General features: G+C 45.6%; 1 protein-coding gene across 4 annotated transcripts in view; it reads left to right on the top strand.

Annotated features, from left to right (window-relative positions):
- enox1 (ecto-NOX disulfide-thiol exchanger 1) overlaps window positions 1–15000 on the top strand; it is an 83329-nt gene that overhangs the window by 60213 nt on the left and 8116 nt on the right. For all 4 annotated transcript variants that reach the window (XM_056389343.1, XM_056389344.1, XM_056389342.1 and 1 more), the window contains 5 exons: window positions 2527–2739; window positions 9127–9233; window positions 10712–10829; window positions 11511–11728; window positions 13620–13727. In XM_056389343.1, coding sequence (XP_056245318.1) covers window positions 2527–2739; window positions 9127–9233; window positions 10712–10829; window positions 11511–11728; window positions 13620–13727 — 764 coding nt within the window. The remainder of the gene's footprint in view (window positions 1–2526; window positions 2740–9126; window positions 9234–10711; window positions 10830–11510; window positions 11729–13619; window positions 13728–15000) is intronic.

Below are 15000 nucleotides of genomic sequence, written 5' to 3'. Positions count from 1 at the left end.
GAATCAGGTGATTCAGACTCACATCACTTCATAGTAAAAATAAAAAACTGGTTTCACCTGTTTCACTGTTTTTGGTCCCAGAGAAGAAAAATTATATCAAAGGTCAGAGGTCAGCCGGAATCAACATGAAGACGGTTATAAAAGCAGAATACCACGTCACACACAGAGAAGCTTGTTGATATAACCAGCAGTCACATGGTGCTTGCATCACTGCTCTGACTTCCTGTGTGTTTTAAAATCCTTCTACTGGTCTGTAAAGCACTAAAAGATCTCAGGCTTAAACAACTCTGATCTACCTGTACGTTACGAAGCATCCAGACCCTCAGGTCACCTGCGACAGGTGTAATCAGAGCTCCCAGAATCAGAACTGAGGCTACGTCCACACTAACACGTTTTCGTTTTAAAACTCATCTACGTTTACTCCGTTTTATTCTGAAAACTCTGGGGTTGTGTTGTATCTGGATGGACAGAAACTGAGACCTTTGTAAACGATGAGGTCACATCCACGGCCTCTCCTGATTGGCTCTCATCAGCCTGGACTACCAGTGGTGAATACAACATGATAATGAATGACAGTTGTTGTTCACTTACATTCTCTGTTTTAATGCTACAACTGCAGAGGAGACAATCTACTTCCTGTTTACACCGGCTCGCACATGCTCAGTGTATTGAATGGTCATGTGATGTGTGTTTTCAGGTGTGTTAGTCTGGACGGAGATTGATTTAAAATGAAAACGTATCAGTGTGGACGCAGCTTTTATTTTCTCTGCTCCTCACCTGAGAAACCAGCTTCCTGTTTCCTCTGTTTGCTGCATTGCAATAATAAATTACACCTGTAACCTCCTTTAATCTTAAACCATCCAGCAGTCAGCTCATTACTTCCTGTTCCCTCTCCTCCTCCATGTTCTGCCTCCGTCTCCCCTCCACCCTCTAATGCTGAACATAAACAAGCGTGTTTTCTCTCTGAATCACCTTTTTGAATTCATTCTTCACCTCAAACAGCAGGAGAAATAAATTCACATTATTCCCTGAGTCGTGTGCGTTCAGCAGCGCCTCATTGTGCTCGCTGTAATGTGACTGTAATCTGCTGCTGCGTGTGAATGGGGCTTTATCAGAGCGGGAAAAGTGTCTTCTTACAGGTTGTGTTGCGGCGGGTATTGAGCTCATTAAACGCTCTCTAATTCACTCTGTTCTGCCGTCGTCCGTGACTCCGCGCCGCCGCTCAATTATTATTCAAATGGGGGAGAACGCAGTGGAAGGAGGCCCGCTGAGGCTCGGCGCTCTTTATGACTGACACCGAGGTTTTGGTTGAAAAGTTGAAAATCAAAAATGCCTTTTGTGTTCAGTGGCTGTGGAGTGACTCACAGAGCCGTGAACAGCGAACGCCCCACAGGAGGGTTTTAATCCTCGCTGTTTGTTTAGCCCGACTGAACGTTAAAGGTCCCAGGAAACCACCCATCTGTCACCGTCTGGTCTGAGGCATGAAGAAGAAAGATGCTGGGGAGGGACGCTGCTTTTGGACTGAGGCTTTAAAGGGACGAATGTCTGACACTGAACTCACGTCCAATCTGAAGGACTTTGACTCCGTCACTGGATGAAAGTGAATTAATTAAAGCTGCAGTAAAATCACTCCACCATCAGGGACGTGTGATTGGATGTTTCTTGCCGAAATGCATCTTGGGAGTTGTAGTTGCCTCCTCCCTGGAGGTTTTTATGTCCACAGGCTTCTACCTTCAACTTTTAATCAAAGAACCAGATATTTTCTAACTCAGCTCTTCATCTTTTGTTCTGATGTTTCATGTTCGTCCAAGCTGAAGGGAAGTTTGTGGTTGCAGTTAATTTAATGTTAATTTCATGTAACAGCTGACTTTCATAATGGGGCTGGGTATCAAACGTCAACATCTTTTCTCAGACGGACTGCACCGGTTTGATGATATTGAGGATTGAAAAATACCTTGTCAGTCGATACCTAAGGCCAGGAACACACTGGCTGCGTGGCGTGTGCACGGCAGCTGCCGAACGTCTTGGTTTTCATTTCGGCATCCATGTTAGCGGGTTAAAGCGACACTGGCTCACGTCTCGCAGCTGTGTCACGTGATCTAGAGCGGAACACATGCAACGCTGGCAGTGTGCTCCTGGTGTAAGTGAGCCAATCAGAATGCAGCATAATCTGACCAAAATATAATAAAGCTGGTGATTGGCTGATTATTTACACGAACATGTTTGAGTAAAGAGACGGAGCTTCAAAATAAAACTAGAGTCAAACTAAATTTGTAGAGTGAAGTGTAATTTTCCTTCTGTATCATTAAGAATCAAAATATCATATCGATACTGATATTGAACCTTTTGAATGACACAGAGCCCTGGAGGTCAGTGACCTTCTCCAACACAAACCAGTAGGTGACGCAGTGATGCTGTTTTATGCTGAAAGCTCAGACTGATCAATAAACCGGTGCAGACACATTCTGATTGATTATTTTCCCTCCAGCTGTTTTCCTGTGTGACTTTTTGACCCCTCCCTCACAGACGACCACAAGTTCAACGAGGCCACAGCGGTGCTGTTCACCTGGATCGACCGTGGCGAGGTCAACCGCCGCACCGCCAACCACTTCTACTCCATGATCCAGTCGGCCAACAGCCACGTCCGGCGGCTGATGAGCGAGAAGGCGCAGCACGACGAGGAGATGGAGCGCGCCAAAGAGGCGTTCAAGAACGCCCTGCTGGCCATACTAACTCAGTGTAAGGAGTGTTCATTATTTCAAACATGTCCAGACGTTTCCATGGCGACGGAAATCCTCTGTGTAAAACTGTTCCACAGGTGAGTTCAGTTTGCTCCATGTTTCATGGTGATTCATCATGTGGAGGAGAGACGTTCAACAGCTGGATGATAAACATCTGTGTGGAGTAAACAACAGACAGAGGAACGACTGAAACTATATTAGAACTTAAAATATATAATATAGATATAATAGATTAATAGTCTGTAAAATAAAAAATAAAAACATCAATTCAGCTGATCTGATTGGACGGTTCAAACATCTCAAATGGACCCGCCTCTTACGTTGAGCTGTGACGTGTAGCCTGGAAATGTTTAGGGCTGATGGGAAATGGAGGCCAATAAAAACATAAATGCTGAATAAACAAAAATATTTATAGAAAATCAACGACCACACTCATTTATCATCCTTTATTTTTTATCGTTTGTCCTCAGTTTGATCTTGTTAATCACTTTGTAACTGTGTTTTGAAAGGTAAAACTTATTATTATTATCATTATTATTATTATTGTTGTTATTATCCAAACACAGGAAGTCAGACACAGCGTACAGTTGTGTGGCTGGGCTTTAGTTTCCATAGAAAACAAGCACATGATGGTCGTTAAAGTTCCTATCACTAGTTAATCACAGTGATGGATCTTAATACCAGAAAAAAAAACAATGGAAGAAGTTTTAAAACCACTTTCAATGTTTTTAAAAATCATTTGATTTTAGCACATTTAAAAATATTTTTTATAGTTTTGTTTTTTACCAAATCTTTTCACCAAACTCGTTCTGTTTGGTAAATGACTTGTGGCCCACCAGTGGGCCCCGACCCACAGGTTGGGAACCCCCGCTCTACAGTTTATTGTAAGATTAAACTGCGTTAGTTACATGGACCCAATAAACTGGGAAACTGAGTGGATATTGTATAATATTAAAATTTAAGCAACAGTCATCCCTAAACCAACAGGGAGCACAGTGTATGATACTGAGAGGTCAAAGGTCATGACTCCAGGTAATACATGACGACATGAGCTGCAGGCAGGTGTTTACCTTTGCTTCAGAGGGCTGGGTCAATGTTATGGACGGACATATTTTTTATATGTTTATATTTCTTTTATATTTTACACCTGACATAAATAAAGACAAAAAAACCAAATATAAAAAAAAGGATTTGTGGACATCAGATCGACCCCCCCCCCCCCCCCCCGCCCTGCTGCAGGGTGTGGTGCAGTCACAGACCATGAAGCCTTTTTAAAGCCTGCCTCCATGCTAGTCATTTATTCTGAGAGGATCTCAGCCCAGTCTCCATGACAACACTCCCCCATCCGTCTCACCATCAGCTCCATTATCTTCAGCCCGCTGCGAGGCGGCGATCAGGTCGGTGGCTCGGAGGTGATGGAGTCAGTGGTGTGACGGCGCTCTGACCTTTACTCTGAAAACCTCAGATGGTCCGACCAGAGCTACGTGTCACTGCGAGGCGACCCCTAGTGGACAGAGTGATAATGACGGGGGCAAATCAGGAAGTCAGGTGACGTAGTGGATCTTTACTGTGTCTCTGCCAAGAACAGGAATGATGAAAACAAGCCGAGGCCTGTTATTTATATGTGAGCAGGTAACATGGTTATTCTGATTCTGATGATCATAACAACTCTGTTCATGTGGTGCATTTCAAAACACAGTTACAAAGATAAAAACAAAACAGGTTTAAAAAAGACCATCAGCTGAGAAGAAACCATGAATAAAGAGAGTTTGAAGAAGAGATTTCAAATTTCGTAAAACTCATACACGTTTTTCAGAATATTCCAGAGACACTTCCTGTCTTTAAGTCACATGACATCCAAAAACATTGCAGACTATTGTCTCTCTAAAGCCCTGATACATGGACGTTCACCAGACGCCTGCGTGCACGCTCAACACTCCACAGTAAACAATGAATAATATATAGATAATAAGTCATTAATAATAATAAGGAGAAAATAATGGAAATAAAATAGAGCGAGAATCCTGTAGTTTGGTGTTTGAACCCTGTGTGTCCTGACGCTGCCTCCGTCCATCATCTGGTTTTCTGAGACCAGGATCCGTCAGCAGCCGGATCCAGAACCAGAGTGGATGTGTCTTTATGTGACTGAGGCAGAACAAACAGGATGTTTAACATCAGCTCACTCTGCATGAGAACACGAGAACACGAGAACGCATTAACGCGTGAACAGGTGAACACCAGAACACGAGAACCCGTTAACGCGTGAACACGTGAACACGTGAACACGTGAACACGTGAACACGTGAACACCAGAACACGTGAACACCAGAACACCAGAACACCAGAACACGTGAACACCAGAACACCAGAACACCAGAACACCAGAACATGAGTCTGCTGCTGGGAGGTGAGTACAGGTCTGGTCCAGTCTCAGGTCTCCGTCTGGTTCTTGTTCTGTCGGTCTGCGTCACAGAAAGTCTCGAGCTCAGACGTGATGCTTGAGTTTGTTTTGTGTTTGTAAAATGAAAATGTCGGAGCTGGAAACGTTTGAGTGACGACGGATGAAATGTCGGAGCGAGACTTTGAACGGCAGCGTGGGAACAGAATGAACGGACGGATCTGGTCTGATCCGGTCGGGTCCGGTCAGATTCTGGTCCAGTCTGTTCCACACAAGTGAATTAGTCCTGGGTCTAAAACCTCCGTCCATTCTGGACTCACGCTGCCTCAGTCAGTCCTGGGGGAGTGAAGCTGCAGGTGTGATGTAAGTACAGAGCGCCGGACAGGAGAGAGACCAGCTGATCACATGACCCGGTCCAGACGGCAGCAGCTACCAGCTCCTTCTGCTCTAGTTCTACCTGCTGTTTCCTGTACGTGTGGTTCTGCTGTGGTTCTACAGGTCTGTGGTTCTGCTGTGGTTCTACAGGTCTGTGGTTCTGCTGTGGTTCTACAGGTCTGCTGCAGAGATCAGGGGAACGAGGACTCACTTAGAACTGAAGTGAATGTGAACACAGACAGCTGCCATGTGTGTGTGTGTGTGGGCGTGTTTCCATTTGTGGGCGTGTCTCCGTGTGTGTGGGCGTGTTTCCATTTGTGGGCGTGTCTCCGTGTGTGTGGGCGTGTTTCCATTTGTGGGCGTGTCTCCGTGTGTGTGGGCGTGTTTCCATTTGTGGGCGTGTCTCCATGTGTGTGGGCGTGTTTCCATTTGTGGGCGTGTCTCCATGTGTGTGGGCGTGTTTCCATTTGTGGGCGTGTCTCCGTGTGTGTGGGCGTGTTTCCATTTGTGGGCGTGTCTCCGTGTGTGTGGGCGTGTTTGTGTGTGTGGGCGTGTTTCCATGTGTGGGCGTGTTTCCATGTGTGTGGGTGTGTTTTCGTGTGTGTGTGGGCGTGTTTTGTGTGTGTGGGCGTGTCTCCGTGTGTGGGCGTGTTTCCATGTGTGGGCGTGTTTCCATGTGTGGGCGTGTTTCCATGTGCGTGTGCGTGTTTTCGTGTGTGTGGGCGTGTCTCCGTGTGTGGGCGTGTTTTCGTGGGGGGCGTGTCTCCGTTTGTCTGGGCGTGTTTTCGTGTGTGGGCGTGTCTCCGTGTGTGGGCGTGTTTTCATGTGTGTGGGCGTGTTTTCGTGTGTGTGTGGGCGTGTTTTCGTGTGTGGGCGTGTTTTCGTGTGTGGGCGTGTCTCCGTGTGTGGGCGTGTTTTCATGTGTGTGGGCGTGTCTCTGTGTGTGGGCGTGTTTTCGTGTGTGGGCGTGGATCTCTTTCTGACGACAGAGTGTCAGAGTCACACTGAAGAAAAAAATCTGAAATTTCAGGAATAATCGTCATAATATGAGAATAAAACATTTCACTGGCGATTATGTTTTTTCTTTCTTAATGTTACATTTTTAATTCTCGTAATATTACAACTTTCTCAAGATATTATAATAAGAGTTTCCTCTTGAACGTCCTCACCGTCTCTGTGTGTGATGGTGACAGAGTCGAGACGCTGCAGCTGCTCTGCAGCTTTTAGTTTGGACTCGGCCCGTCATGTTGGACCGTGTTGGGTCCATTACTACATGAAACCAGATGTTGCTGTTAATTGTGATCCCTGACACAGTGTTGTATGTGCTGTGATGTTTCTGTCACTGTGTGGAGAGCCCAGCGTCGCTCCTCGAAGTCTCCATGACGACAGTGCTGTTGTCGCATCGTTACACTCGGCCTCTGGTTCCAGTAAATACAGTCGAGCATCGAAGTGAAGAGTCACTAAAGCTGTGTCCCAGTTCAGGGACTTCATCGCTCAGAGGACGTGGTCCTTCGCAGACCGCGAAGGCCGGACCGGAACGAGACGGTCTGTTCTTTACGTCAACAGCTGTTCCCGCCCTTTTTGTTTCAAGTCTCTGGGTTTTAACAGTTGTACCGTTAGCTGGTGAACTGAGCTGAAACACAACACTCACATTTAACCATATGATCCTCAGACTGTCACTGTTGCTTTCATTACTGCAATGAATCCTGGGATATGTCGGACCAGGAGAAGAAGGACGACTTTCTTTTTTAGGAGCCTTTGACTTGGACAGTGTATCACCGCGGAGACGCAGTCAGACTGGGACACAGCTCATATGTCCGTTCAGAAGACGCCTCATTATTGTTCACAATGAACCAAACGAAGTCGTCATGAAGAGCGTGATGTCAGAGAGCGCCAGTCACAGAGGTGACCTGTAACACAACAGCATCTGTGACGACCTCTGATTTCACCCGCCTTGAACAGGCTGTAAACAGGTGAGCTGAGAGAGAGAGAGGTTGTTGTCAGTCCTGGTTTCCCCGAGTCTCTGCAGCTGATCCACACTGATGGAAAACCAGCAGTTTCCCTCTAATGCTCTTTAAACCACTTTAGTTTTCATCTCACTCTATTTGTTATTCACAGTGTTTCTCTTCTTGTTGATCAGAGGCTCTTCTCCTCTTTAACCCTGTTTGTCACTTTGCATCCAAATCACATAAAGTTTTATTTTGAATTCATGATGATAACGTCTGCTTTATTCATTCTACAGATAAAAGTTTTACTGCCTTCACTCCTCATCCAGTCACTGTGTCATCAGCTGCTCAGTCCGTCACTCTCTGGCCCAGTTCTAGTCAGTGACACTGTGGTTCCCAGAACAGGAAGTGGAAGCAGCACAGTGTTTAATCACAGACGATCTGTGTCGCTGCTCCAGTGACACGAGGGTCGTCACATCGCCAGTAAATACAGATCATTCATCAGAGCTGCAGCTGTAGCTCTGGGACTGAGTAAGATCTCGGTGTGTCCAAACGACCGAGCATCAGGGGAAATAAAGAAATTTGAGAATAAAGTCATAATATTCGTAATATTCAAGAAAAAAGTTGTAGTATTATGAGAATAAAAAATGTAAAATATCCAAAGAAAAAAAATCTAAATATTATGTCTTTATTCTTGTAATTAGGTCTGGGAGATTAATCTAATTTCATTTTCGTTTTGTACGATTTCAGTTTCCAACGATAATGAAAACAAGATAAAAACGATTATCATGCCGCATCGTGCCCCCCCTGCGAAAACCATCCCCCCCATCCACTTCCTGGTTACGTGAGTGACGTACGTAGGAGTGCGTCATCTAGAGTCGGACCAGACCTTCATCTCCTTGGACTGAGTTACTGAGCGGAACATGTTGAAAACATGTTTAGTAGTTTTCAGTAGGTTGTGGAAGTACAACATTGGTCTTAATTTTTTTTTTGTTCTAATTTATTTTTATTAAATATTATATATTTCATATCTTTAGATATTATATATTTTTTTATTTATTTTTTCTCATTTTTTAAATGTATTTTCTTATTAGTTTTTCCGTTAAATTGTATTTAAAGTTGAAGAAAGTGCACTGTTAAAAAGATAGTTTTTTAAAGTAAATAAATACTGGTGTTTCCAAAGTTAATGGATAAATGTGACTAAAAATGTATCAAAATAATTGTGATTATTATTTCTGCCATAATCGAGCAGCTCCACCGGAAACATTACGACTTTATTCTTGAAATTTCTTTTCTTTTCTTTTAAATGTGGCCTGATGCTCCGTCATACAGACACTCATGGAGTCTGACCTGAGCACACGATGACACCTTTTCATCTTTGAGTGAACTGCTCCTTTAAGCGCCCCCCCCCCCCCCCCCCCCCCCCCCCACACACACACACACACACACACACACACACACACACACACACACACACACACACACACCTGTGGTCAGTGTGTCCGTGGTCTCTCCTCTGTCTGCTGCTCCAGCCTAAGTCAGTCACTACAATGCTACATAAATGGCTTGTTTTGTCTTGACCCTCCTCCTCCTCCCCTCCTCCTCCTCTCCTCTTCCTCCTCCTCTTCCTCCTCCTCCTCCTCCCCCCTCCCTCTTCACCCCAAAGTCGAGCAGATCACGGCCGTTTTCACCGCCGCCACCAGGCAAAAGGCATGGGACCATTTCTCAAAAGCACAGCGCAAGAACATAGACATTTGGCGCAAGCAGTGTGAGGTTGGTGAACCTTCTTCTGTCCCCCCCCACCCTCACCCCCACCCCCCCACCCAGAGACACTGCTCTCTTCTTCTCTGCTGCCAGTCCCTACAAGAGAGAATGACAGACAGCCCTGTACGAGCTGTTGTAGTCAGTGGCCTTGTTGTTTTCCTGGATGCCACACACACACACACACACACACACACACACACACACACACACACACACACACACACACACACACACACACACACACACACCGGCCTCTGATCACCACTGCAGCCCAGACGCACAGATCTGACGCCTCCTCCAAAGTGTGAGGCGCTGCTATGGCAACAGTGATTGTCAGGGTTAAGTTTCTGATCAATTATTAATATCCAGAGTCAAATCTAGAAAACAAGTGTGAACATGAGAAGGGACGTGTATGAGGGAGGGAGGGAGGGTTTGTCCGATGTCAGCTCAGTCGACAGTCGAGGCCACACAGCAGCAACATGGTGGATTCAACATGGAGCTGTTCATGTGTGTGTGTGGGGGGGGGATTAAACAAAGAAATAAAGTGAAGCACAGTTCATGTTGTTACACAGTGTGCATGCCACAGTCCTGGTGTGAAAGCCCCTCCCCTAACGGCTAGTATCCGTGGTAAGTCTACATGTACTCATGTCACTATGGCAACAGCCCTGGGTTGTGCTGCTGAGTGTGTGTGTGGAGACACGCTGCGGAGACGGGGCATTATTCTGTCAGACGTGTGCTGTGAAATCACAGCTGACAAATGAAGAGATAATGAATATGGCAGCCATAACGAGATCTGATTATCCCGGGAGGCGCTGCAGCAGGCGGAGGCTCCGGTCCCACTGTTCACGTCTCCTCACACACGTTTCATGGAGGACGCAACAGGAAACATGATTTCATTCAACTTCAGCTAAAATAAAATTATTGATGATTTACAGCTGAAACAATAAATTGATTGGTCCAAATTAATCAGCAGCTAATATAAAGCTCCTCCAGTGTAAAGGTCTGTGTCCATGTGTAGTGTGATTATAGATCAGCTCTAGCTTCTATATTAATACTGTGAAAGTATCAAAGCCTCAGTCCACAGAGAAATGCACACAGCCTGTATTCAGAAACTGAGCCTTAAAACCAGCCGTCAGGACTTCTGGAACTTTGTGATGTCACAACAAAGCAGTCACCAAGCCCCGCCCACCTGGACCCACCATCCAAACCTTGCAGGATTTGGTTTCTCTGAGTGTTTTTACCTGAAATCTGCTTTATTTTTATTGGATCACTCAGAAAACAGTCAGCCAATCAGAAGAGAGGCTCAGAGCAGAACATTTTGCACCTTGTTTATGACCCCCCCCCACTTAACACCCCACTGCTCCATAGTAAATATGGCACCGTCCTCATGCTTGATGAACTGTGTGTGTGTATGTGTATGTGTATGTGTATGTGTATGTGTTGCTGAGGATGCTGTCACTGTGTGTGTGTGTGTTGTGGTGTTTCAGGAGCTGAGAAACGCTCACAGTGAGGAGATCATGGGCATCAGACGAGAGGAGGAGATGGAAATGTCAGACGACGACCTGGATGAAAATCCCTGCAAGAGGATCCGCACTGAGGAGAACGGTACGATGAAGAACACAGCTAACAATACAGCTAACAACACAGCTAACAATACAGCTAACGACATATCTAACGACATATCTAACGACACAGCTAGCGTCACAGCTAACGACACAGCTAACGACACAGCTAACACTACAGCTAACGACATATCTAACGACATATCTAACGACACAGCTAACGACACAGCTAGCGACACAGCTAACACTACAGCTAACGACATATCTAACAACAGAGCTAACGACACAGCTGACGACACAGCTAACACTACAGCTAACGACACATCTAACGACACAGCTAACGACACAGCTAACAACATATCTAACGACACAGCTAACGACACAGCTAGCGACACAGCTAACGACACAGCTAACAACATATCTAACAACACAGCTGACGACACAGCTAACACTACAGCTAACGACACATCTAACGACACAGCTAACGACACAGCTAACGACATATCTAACGACACAGCTAACGACACAGCTAGCGACACAGCTAACGACACAGCTAACAACATATCTAACAACACAGCTAACAACACAGCTAACACTACAGCTAACACTACAGCTAACGACACAGGGAAGAACTCTTTTGGTGCTGATCCGGTTCAAGATGCAGATACAAGAGTTTTAATCATCCTCCCTTCTCCTCTGCTCCTCCTCCTCCGCCCTCCTGCAGGAGTGTGTGATCAGACCCAGGCCTCTCTGAGGGAGGAGAACGACTCCCTGCGTTGGCAACTGGACTCCTACAGGAACGAGGTGGAGCTTCTGAGGAAGGAGCAGAGCAGAGCCGGCCGCCCCGACGACGACCACGCACACACACAGACACACAAACACGCACACAGTCCAGAGGCTCAGATACAGCTGCTGCAGCAGAGCATGCTCACCATGCAGCAGGTAGGAGTCTCCTCTTCTTCTTCTGCTGCTACTCATCATGTTGTCGAAGCTGCAACCTGCAGGAGCTGTTTGCATTAACTGTCAAGGCTTCATTTACTTCCACTGCTGCAGGAAAGAAAGAAGTGACAGTGACAGTTCAGCTGATTAGACAGACGCTAGTTGATACTTAAACTGATATTGTTTTGAACCTCAGAGTGAGCTGCTCTACTGTCGCCATCTTGGCAGTGTCTGACTCTGCCCCTAACCCCCAGCTAATCCAAATATGGGCAGAGAGGAGGGGCGTGTGTCGAGCTGAGATTCCGTTTCATGTCGGTTGGGAAGGCGCTGGCAGGGATACGTTTCTGTTAGCATCATTATCACAGCTGGTCATCTTGCTTGAAGGCTAAACCAAGGCTAATTCAGGCTAAGCTAACAAGCCAGGAATGGCGAGCACAGACACTGATACCTGCTAATTAGTGCTATCATATAAATAAAATAATAATATAATTCACCCACCTTTAAAAGCAGGAGCTCAGACTTCCTGATGTTCTGTTAAGTGATTACATCACTCAAAGAGGCCACGCCCTCAATTCTCCATAACTTTTGTCTTTAATAAAATGTAAACAGATGAGTTATATAAACAGGTGAGTTATATAAACAGGTGTCATGAAGGAGGAAATTAGCTCTAGAGACCAGAACAGTTTTTGTACCAGGCTGTAAACATGTTTATTTCTGCTGTAAAGTTGGACATTTTAACATGGGAGTCTATGGGGACTGACTCACTGCTGGAGCCAGACTCTAGTGGTCGTTAGAGGAACTGCAGCTCCTTGTTGTTCACTGTTGATGCTTCATTTTTGGTGGTGAGGCCTTCTGTTCCTCAGCCATCATAACGAGATACTAATTATTTAAAATCACTAATATCCATCATACGGATCTACATTCTCCTCCTGATATAATTTTATCCTAACGTTGAAATAAAGAGTAAACATTTATTTCAGTGACAATAGTTTCGTTTGTCACAGTCTGAACGGAGGAAACAAACAGCAGCAGGTGACAAACGAGAAGCGACAGCAGCGTGGCGTTCCCTCACACTGTGAGAAGTCAAGTCAGCAACACATCTACAACCAGCCAGCAGGGCACGCCGCGTGTGTGTGTGTGTGTGTGTGTGTGTGTGTGTATGGTGTGTGGTGTGTGTGTGTGTGTGTGTGTGTATGGTGTGTGTGTGTGTGTGTTGTCTCTAATGTGCCTTGTTTTATAAGCGCTGTCACTTCAGATAGAGAGAGACAGGAAGTCGAGTCAAATCAGGCTAACTCGTGGCAAACGAGCGCCGTGCTTCAACAAAGCTCTACACTGCTTTATGAAATCAGTGAAGCAAGGGATTATGGGAGGTCTCTGAGTCAGCAGTGACACACACTGTTGTTGTTTTAGTGTTTGATTGATTGGGGGGAAGTAAAGTAAACTGAGCTCCCTGCTCCTCTCTGATAAAACTCCCTCTGAACATTCACACACACACACACACACACACACACACACACACACACACACACACTTGCATGTTATTACATTATTATACAAACTGTCATGAACCGAAGTCTCAGCTCCACACACACTCTTTGTCCATATATGGATTAGTTGAGAGTTAGGGGCGGAGTCACTGCCAAGATGGCGACGGTGGAGCAGCTCACTCTGAGCTTCAGAAACCTGTGGGTGACGTCACAGACGCGACGTCCATCTTTATTTACAGGCCGTGATCAAACACATCCTCAGAGTTTTCAAACTGCGTACCTCAATCACCATGAACAACTAACGAGTACCTGTGTGTGTGTGTGTGTGTGTGTGTGTGTGTGTGTGTGTTGTGTGTGTGTGTGTGTGTGTGTCTGTCTGTCTGTCTGTCTGTCTGTCTGTCTTACAGCAACTCCTGAGCCTGCAGGAGAAGCTGTCGAATAAGGAAGCAGAGTTGGAGCAGGCCAGAGAGGAGCATCACTACCTTGAGGGGGAGGTGCTCACCCTCCGAGACAAGGTGTGTCACGTTCAAATGGTTCCCCAGATAATCCAGGAAGTTACTTTTAAGAGGAAATAAAGACCCCAGGAGGAATCTGGAAGATCCTCTTGACACTGATAATTCTGCTCGTGCCTTCAACGTTTGCACCCACAAGAAAAACTCAAATCAAAGCATCAAGATAATTTCACAGTGACCTGTTTGGTGGTAAATTAGGTTTCACAACTCGAGTCATCGACCATCCATCGGTGTTCCACCACTCACCCGGGGCCAGGTCTCTGAACAAAGCAGTGCAGACGCTGGTGTAAAGCAGGACTGGTTTTGGTCTGAAGGAAGTCGACTCGGTTTCCTCTCAGAGAAACGTCTTGAAGTGTTTACTCCTCCTTGTCTTGGGTTGAATCCACACAGTTTTTATTTTTGCTCTTTGAATTGTGGAAAATGAGGCCAATCTTCTCCCGATCTGGGTCTATTGATTCTCTCAGTGCAGCTCTCAGCTCAGCTGCTCCTCACAGGAGAAAACACAAGCAGGGGTTGAATAAAATATTAAGCTTGATTTTTATTTCGGTCTGACATAATGCATCCATCAATACACCCGTCTCCTGTAGATGGGGGGGGGGGGGTGAGGAGCTCTGAGGGGTGAGGTGAAGAGAGAAGGAGGTGGAGGAACATGTTTTATTTGGCAACTCAGGTTCACATGGTGCATGCTGACGGACACACAGGTAAACAGGTGTAACCCTGTGTGTTGCAACAGGAAGTGTCTCATGAAGGAAACCAGGGGCCAGCTGCACAAAACACCTTAAGTTAAGATTTTCCTTTAAGTCTGAGTTAAGACTTCCTTAAAATAAAAACAGCTGGACAAAACACCCTTAAGTTTTCTCCTTAAGGTTTCCTTAAAATTATATTTAATAAAATCACTTAAAGTCTGTTAAACCCACAAAAGCCCTGAGAGACTCTCGATAAACATATTGTCTCCATGGAAACAGTAGAATTTTACCGCTGTAAAATCTCATTTACTCCTGTAAATTACTTCACTCTTTCCATAACAAAGAAAACCTTAAAGAGATTCTGCATCACCCTTAAGTAGCTCCCTCAGCTGAGGAGAGATGAAACCCGATGCTGTGTGAGGATCTGTAGCAGCTGTCGTGAGTTTCATGTTTGACGGATTCAGGCCGGAGGAGGAGACGTGGATTTGGCGACATTTAGAAAAATCAATTAAACACCCAGATTGTCTTCACCCGGTTGTCATCAACACCAACGCGTCCTCTCGCCTTCATCGTCACGGTAACAGTCATCG

Source organism: Seriola aureovittata, chromosome 11 (assembly GCF_021018895.1).
Source record: "Seriola aureovittata isolate HTS-2021-v1 ecotype China chromosome 11, ASM2101889v1, whole genome shotgun sequence".
Taxonomy (NCBI): domain Eukaryota; kingdom Metazoa; phylum Chordata; class Actinopteri; order Carangiformes; family Carangidae; genus Seriola; species Seriola aureovittata.
The sequence above is the reverse complement of the archived record's forward strand: the minus strand, read 5'-3'. Positions and strand labels throughout refer to the sequence as shown.